The sequence below is a fragment of the Gavialis gangeticus genome, unplaced genomic scaffold (assembly GCF_001723915.1).
Source record: "Gavialis gangeticus isolate Ggan-Ray unplaced genomic scaffold, GavGan_comp1, whole genome shotgun sequence".
Taxonomy (NCBI): Eukaryota; Metazoa; Chordata; order Crocodylia; family Gavialidae; genus Gavialis; species Gavialis gangeticus.
In genome coordinates, this window is record NW_017729032.1 from 153515957 (window position 1) to 153524266 (window position 8310).

General features: G+C 37.8%; 1 protein-coding gene across 2 annotated transcripts in view; it reads right to left on the reverse strand.

Annotated features, from left to right (window-relative positions):
- The window catches only part of TMEM131 (transmembrane protein 131), a 168627-nt gene that overhangs the window by 67020 nt on the left and 93297 nt on the right, over positions 1-8310 (reverse strand). For both annotated transcript variants that reach the window (XM_019524720.1, XM_019524719.1), the window contains exons 5-6: positions 2816-2939; positions 488-604 (exon numbers count right to left, since the gene is read on the reverse strand). In XM_019524720.1, the coding sequence (XP_019380265.1) occupies positions 488-604; positions 2816-2939 (241 nt within the window). The remainder of the gene's footprint in view (positions 1-487; positions 605-2815; positions 2940-8310) is intronic.

Consider the following 8310-nt stretch of genomic DNA (forward strand, 5'->3'; position numbering starts at 1 on the left):
GGGGGGGGGGGGGGGGGGGGCACAACACGTGCCCCCATGCCTTCCAGACATGTTGCCTGTGTCCTCCCTACCCTCCTGACACACTGTCTATGCTCCCTCCACCCCACAGACTTACCTGTAGGGACCTGCTTTCCGTAATGCCTGGCTGCCATGTGCATGTGTGCACACGCACGTCACCCCCTGCCAGATCACCATCTTCCTGCTCCCTGCAACCCCAAGAAGCCTCTTGCAGGCTTGAACTCTGCCAGCCTGCAAGGGGAAACCTGTAGTTTCCCACATTTTTCTCCTTTAAAGGAGAATCCATTTTTAAAGTTTGTTGATCCATTCTTAAAGTCTGTTTGTGACCCTTTCACATACCCTTGAGACCCACAGGTTGAGAACCATTGCTGTAGGAGATGGTTAAGCATTTGTTAAAAATAGCTGCACCTCTTTTTTGTTACTTATTTTAGAGAATATTAAAAAATTAACCTCTAGATTCTTCTCTTACCTGGTAAGTAAATACCCCATGATTAGAAGTATTAATAAATAAAGTGTTCTCTACATTTCCCACTACTCTTGCAAGGAAAACTACATCAAAGGATGTATTCCCTCCTGGAAGAATTTTCTGAAAAATAAAAAAAAGTAAGAGAAAATAAACAGTGGAAAACTCCACATCTTTCAAGTTAACAGCATTATCTGATCTATTCAAGGCTTCACAATACTGCATGGCAAACTAAACCTAAATTCTACGAAAAGGAGTTTGTTGCCTTTAAGGGCAGTATACTAGAAATTTGGGGTTAAATGTAGATAAAAAGCTGGAGAAAATTTAAGCAGAATTAAGTATGAATGTTTTGTTCAAAATGGCTTTTAAATAAAATATATTCTGAACTGCAAGCTTTACTTTTCAGCCTTCTGCAGAAATTTGGTCCTTTGCTTGGTAAAAGCTGGTTAAGGAAAACTGGATATCCGGTAAGCTGTTGACAGCTTTGCTTTTTTGAGCAGGGACTTTTATCTACTTTTGTGTTTGACAGCATCTACTACACCACAGATGCTACCAAAAGTTATTAAAAATAGATGGGCATTTTTGTTGAAGCGTTCAACAGTTAGATTGAACAGTGCTAACATTTAACATCATGGCATTTTAATGTTAACACTCTAGGGAGATCAATGTGGCAATTTATACCTCTGTTAGAAAGATCGTTTTGGAATGACTCATGCAGACCTTTCTCTGATTCCTACTAGTTTGTTTCTGTAATCATTCAGTTTAGAAACTCAACACAAAAACTCAACTTTTAAAACACAAAAGCTTAGATGTTCTGAAGGAAAAGGAGACTTCTGGAGGAATGTCAGCAACCACAGTGTGGCACAATAAATGTGACTTGGGTACAGAAGTACATTCTAAAGTTAGAAACTGAGTATCATTTTTACCCCCCACCCCCATTTGTATTTTTCCCCCATATCAGTTTAAAATAATAAGTGCATACTTAAAATGTAAAGAGTATTAATGCAGAAAAAATATAATTGAATCTGTTTGTTTTGCATCTGTAAAAGCACAATTTTAAGTGCCATCATAATTCCTCAAAGAAGGATTTTATAATCTGAATACAAATTGTGAGAAGACTATTAGGCACTATCAAAAGGCTCTGATAATCCAGCTTTATCAGTGCCCTATCAAAATTAATTCTCAGTGCCTATTATCTTTAATTGAGGGCAGGTGCGGGGGGAAGAATACAATTTATTACTCCCACTTTTGCTTTCATCCTTTTTTTCCCCAATACGGAGCAATGGACCATTTGTTTTTAAGTATTTTCAGCATTGCAACTTTCTTTTTCAGCTCCTTTACTATCTATCCTTCTCCTCCTGATAAATGCATCCAATTTATTTAAAAATCAAAAATTCAATATATAACTATGAATTCAAAGACAAATGCTGGTAAGTTCCCCCTTAAAAAAAAGGGGGGGGGAAATGAGCTAATAGGAAATTTCAGCTGTTTATCCTCAAAGCATTTCAGTTCTCTGTTGACCTGTGCTAGTGCTGATCATCAATATGCTTTAATTCAAGATGTAGTTGGTTAGTTTAAACCTGGAAAAGTAACCCTGAAAGATCAAGCTTTAGTCTGATAAATTAAAACAGGCTGAGGATTTCAATGACGGTTCTTTTCTCAGCGAAGTTAACAAAGTCCTTATTAAAAACTAATTTAGAACATGGGTAAAGGGGTACTTACAGTTAATGTACCATATACAGTACTAACCATTAAGAACAAAACAGATTCCTAAATTCTGTTCTTACTTCTTATACTGGACTAGAAATATTGCTACTCTTCTAGAAAAGTTACCTGTTAGTAACAATGACACCTGCATCCAACTTCAAGCTAAGTTTGAATTATTGACAATGCTGCTACCAGTGGTGATAGGAAACATCCTAGAAACCTTAAAGGGTACAGACATGTGCATTCATCAACCTATCCTAAACATTCCTCTGCACAAGTTATGGAGATTCACCAATGAGCTCAAGAAATCAGCCTTTTTTGTTTCCAAGTTAAAATGAAAGTTATTTTGGGAAAAGCTTTAAAGATTTGCACAACTTGAAACTGCTTGGCAAGCTTTGGAGGTTAGGAGGAAAACCAGAAATCACAAATGTAGCCCAGCATTATTATTTGTTGTAAATACTTTTGAAAATGCAAGCTTGTATCAAATTATGCTGATTACTGGAAACCGAAGAATCCAGAAAAAACTCTGACAGTTAAAAGAATTTGCTTAAAAAAATTATTTATAAAAATAAAAAAAAGCAAGTTCCCTCTGAAGACAGGATAACTTTAAAAGACAGAGCAACTCACCCTATTTTGAAAAAATGATGCATGAAAATGTGATGTTGTAGCAGATATTGATACTAATGTAATAGTTTCTTCTGAACTAGGATTATGGAGGTAAACTTTTTCCATTTTTGGCATCCCAACTGGCCTGTCAAAAAAATACAAAGAAAACAATATATATTCAGAATGCTCCACAGCATTTTATAAAATAAAAGTATTGTTTCACATGATAAAACAGAAGAGGAAATATGAATTTTCATAAGCAGTAGTGAGCACTCACATAGACGAGCTTTTTAAAATGCCTTGTGATACCTGAAAAGTATTTTTGTTAGATTTAGATCTAACTCTAACAAATGTAGCACCTTGACAAAAGCATTTTTCCTATACTATCATTGTTTTACTTGTTTATAGTTCTCTTACAGCACTTGTCATGAAGGATTTAAGATACATGAGTTCTAGAGAGTTATGAGAGCGTAAGATCTTCTGATCTTGTTTCCTGAAGTCTGTTTTAAGAAACTGTTCTATTTTCACCAAGATGTGAAATTCAGCAAAATGCAAGCTTTTAGTACTAGTGAATCAAACTGATAATTTGTTCTTCCTAGGCACTAGATTCACTTCCTCTATTAAAGCATATTATGTGTGCCTGTAAGACACGTTTCAATTTTAGTATTAACTTCCAATTTCAATCTCTGAAAAAAATATTTTTCATACTGTCTAATGAATCTGTAAAAACATATGCAGTTTATAGATGTATAACCAACAATGTTGTTCAATCATACTTTAAAATTACCCTCAGCTCATAGATGTGTACACAGTTTCTTAAACGTTAGCCTGCACTTAATACCTTTGTTCACAGACAGCATATATGCTGGAACTGCTGAAGAAGCTTATTAACAGGCTACCATTCAACCAAACTCAATAAAATTTTGTCTAATGACAAGTCAAATTACCCACAAGATAATTTCACCAACTCTCTACCCTTCTACTTGCTCAACCTCTCTCATCAGAAACTTCCTCTTAAAAAGTTCAAATTGTGTGAATATAGCATTTGGGGTTGTGTACATGATACCCATATGTTGAAGCATCCACATTCACTGGCAGCATACATATGTGGACTCAACAACAACAACGAAAAGATAATTTAGGTGTGACCAGGTTAAGTTCAACAAACTGCAATATATACAAGGTTAGACTAGATGACTGAGTGGTGTGTTCTGGTCTTCTGATACCAGAACATCAAAACTAGATCACCTCAAGAGTAATTTCAAATCCCTCTGAGGATTTGCAGTTAATGTTGAAAGCAGCCTAGCATGGAGTGCTTTGTACTCAAATCAAGGACTCCTTTGCTCCTCTTGATTTCTTCATTATAAAGAGCAGAAAATAAAGACTGCAGTGTCTTTATGATAAGGAAACAGCTTTTATTTTAATTTAAGGTACAAGAGACTTGCTTTCTTGTATAGCAATTCTTCTCTTTTGTGGAATGACAGGAGGAAGATGGAAGATAATGGTTTCTTTAGGTAAGCCCTAATTCCAGAAAGTACTATAAGTTGTTGCATCACATCGGCTCAAAATAGGGATCTGCAGAGAAAAGCCAGGGGGCAGGGTTAGAAGGCTCATTTCCTGGTTTATTTAGTCTTCTTTTAATCTCCAAGTGAAAGTTTGTTTGGTCCTCTATATAAAGTCAGTATTCATTCCTTTATGTATGTTCTAATTTTATGGATGAAAGGACCAGAAGTCTTGCTACAGGGGTTCTTAGAACCTTCTATTATCTCTTGATGAAGGGCAATTTTTAATTTTGGGAGCTCTATCATTAACTGCACATTAATATTCAAATGAATCATCTGACTAAGGAAGGGTAGTAATGCTGTCCTGTTTTGATCCTGGTTTTCTGACGCACAGTTACTAGTGATACCCAGCAACTTGAAGTGCCCACATAGAAAGGAATCTAACAGCCTTCATTAATGACTCAGGCATGCAACTGCTAGTCATTCTAAGGTGTGTCTACATTATCTTCTAAGCAGGAGAATTGCTGAGTTCTGTGCCTCCAAAGCTATGCAAGCTTAAAACTACCTCAGAACTTTACACAAACCTGCAGTCTGCTGTGTAGACACAATCTCTTAGTGAACATTTAATTATACTGGTAAGTTCCTTACACTGAGCCCAGTTAATTCCCAACATGGCAAGTAGCTGAGACTAATACTCATTAGATCTTAGTTGCTGATTCAAATTTAATCATCAGAGGTATTTACCTATCCACTTAGGGCTGGTCAAAAAAAATTGTGATTTTGATAAAACATCTCTGGTTTCTTCCCATTCTATATGCAGTTTAAAATTTGAACAAATGCATACCTGCCTTCTGAAATTTGCAAGATTTCATAATTTAAATATTAAAAGTTTCTATAGTAAGCTCAGAAGGAATTCTCTATCCAGCCACCTCTTCTTTTACTTCTCTTTCTTTATAGGAAAACAGAAAGTTGTGCAGAACTGGAAAGATTCTTTACAATTCTGAATTTAACTCCAGAAGAAAGACTAAAATGGACTGAACATATCCCTAAAATGGCTCTAGATCTAAATTTTCATACATTTTGAGGCTATAGCTTTAAATTCTTTCTCCATAATCATATTTGGCAGCTACTAAAATACTGTATTTTCTCACATAAAAACACACCTGAAACCCCTTTTCTGAAAGTCAGAATGAAGAAAAAATAAGGTTTTGCCAGAGTTATGGCTCCATAGAGCAGGGGCAAAATCTAATCTTCAGCTGACTCAACCTCCCTTTCTTACTTAACTAAAGCTGAAACTTCAGCTGTTGCTGAAGACTGGTCTCCATGGGTGAATCTATGACTTTCAAAAGAGCTAAGGAGTCTCCAAGGCTGTGAAATAAGAAGAAAAGCCAGAAGCACCAACCCTGCTGTAACAAAGGTTAGCTCGATTAGTGGAACATCAAGATCTTTAAAAAGGGAAGGAATTAAAGCAGTGCATTTCTATCCTAGAAAATCACCACCCCCTCTTGATATATACACTTCAGTTTTGAGGGGAGGATTTTTTGGGAAAAGGTTTGTGTTGTATACAAGAAAATACAGTAACCACCCCAGAGGAATGCTTCCCAACAGAAAGATCTATTTGATAATGAGTAAAAAAAAAAAAATCCTTGTCCAGAGGCACCAGGAATTGATTTCTGATCTCAAGTGTGGTCATCAAGATTTAGTCCTGTGCAAGGGTACACAAAAATTTAAGAGAATGTATGTGCTAAACAAGCTGTCTCTTTTTACCAGACAAGTGAAAATCCATCTGTACCTCCTCTAAAGAGATCTGCATGAAGGAAACATACTCTTTCATTTAGAATAAACCTGTTATTGCATATGTTACTAAAGGTAAAGTCATTTTCATCTATTATTAGCAATAAAGTTTTGCACTCTTGCCTCTATTTCACTGAAAGCAGGATGTTGGAAAAGAGCAGAGTACTAAGAGATCACTCTGTGTCAGAGGTTCTCAAGCCCTGGCCTGCAGGCCAAATGCAGCTCACAGAGATTCCTAGGGGCCAGGAAATTTGATAGCAGGGGAGCAGTGGCAATTAATACTGCTACTCTTCCCTTGCTGCCAAATTACCAGGCCACCCTGCACCCTAGCCCCCTACCCCTAGCTGGATCAGGGACAGTATGCCCCTTCTCACCCCTCCACCTGACTGGATGGGGCCCACCAGCCAGATCCAGCCCATGGATGAATTGTGCACTGCACATATGGCTCACAGGGCAAAAATGTTGAGCACCACTGCTATATGCAATTCCTGTTTTTCTCAATTACATATAATGGTGGTTCCAGTTGATACAGGCAAACCTCCCTGAGCAAGATAATGGAGGGACATAAAGAGAAGGGTCACATTAATAAGGGAAAAACAGAAATCATAGAAAATATTACAGCACTATCCTAGAAACAAAGCGATTGAATCGTCTTAGTTTTTGTTGAAAGTTAAGGAAAACTTAAATCCAAGTGTTCTGTTTTTCAAAGATTATATTTTTGTATGAAGATTTCTAGCTAGTCTCCACTTACCTGGACAAGTAAAAGCACGTCTGAAAACAGACAATTCCCCCCCCACCACATTACCAGTCTTGTTTCAAATGGCTTTTAAAACCCTACAGCTGAAGCAGATTATTTTCCAAGCCAATTACTCAACATAGGTGAGACTAAGTCAGAAGGCAAAAAACTTTATTACTTTGCCAATGTCTCCCCTTATAACATATATAAAAAAGGATGGATAAATATTTGATCCCAATTTAAACTTAAGAAAATCTTTCCATTCTTATCTGACTCCAAAACAAATGTGAATTAAGGTCTATAACAAAAGAAAAAGTGTTTTATACTCTGATTACTTCTCAAATACCCTATTTTCAACCATATAGCAAAACCCTGAATATAACACATGACCTCTTTCTGAAAGGCACCATAAAGGAAAAAAGTTTTCACTTTGTATGGTGGGCAAGTAACTGAGCAGCAGCAGCTAGGAAGCCAAGCCTACTCCTCAGCCTGCTGCCAGCCCTGCATGCTTGATGGTACCATGGATAGATCCCTGTGTCGAGTCTGAGGTTAGGCGTGGAGCCCAATCCAGCACACAGGATGCACAAGGCCCAATCCAGCACACTGGGTCTGAGGCTGTCACTGGGTTTGGTCACAGACCCTGAGTGCCAGCTCAATCCAGCACAAGGGCAATGTCAACCAACAGGATGCCCCCCTCTCCCCCAGTGCTCTGGCAGTGCTTTGGTAGCCATGGCAATTAAGGCTGCCACCACTTACCCTGCTGCTGTATTTCTGCACCCCTGGAGATGGGCAATTCTTGCATACAATGTGCATCCCAATTTACTCCAACTAATTTTGGGGGAAAAATGTGTGTGCTTTTTTTGTGTGAAAATATAGTAAGCAATCATTTAAAGCTCTTATGCAAGCAGGTATTGACAAATGCACTGCTTCGATATTTGGTTCTGTGTAAGAGCTACCTTAAAACCACTGCCTTATTTGTAAGAATAGTTTCTTAAAAATGTAATAACTATACAGATGCAAATGAACCTCCTACTTGCTCTAGTAGCATACCAAAGGGGGGAAGGGCACAAAAAACTGTCCCTAAACCACCAGCAGCAGGGGGATACCACCATCTCCTATTTGCTCTAATGGATTGCAGTTTTTGAAGAAACGAGAATCTGTTTTGGAGTCTGATTTCTTTGCTTCTCAGACCCTGAATCTTACTCTTAAGTGACAATTTGACACAACAGCCTTTTCTCCATGATAAAAAAAAAATACATTGAGGAAATACTCACTAAAAACATCCGGGAAATACTCACTAAAAACATCCGGGAATGTCTCCTTGCCAAAAAGGAGGCTTACTCCCAATGGAAAGGAGGGGTCATCACTAAGGAGGACTATTCAGCAGTTGCTCGGGGATGTAGGGGGATGGTTAGGAAGGCCAAGGCAGAGATGGAACAGGGGCTGGCTTCCCGGATTAAGGACAACAAGAAGTCCTTTTTTAA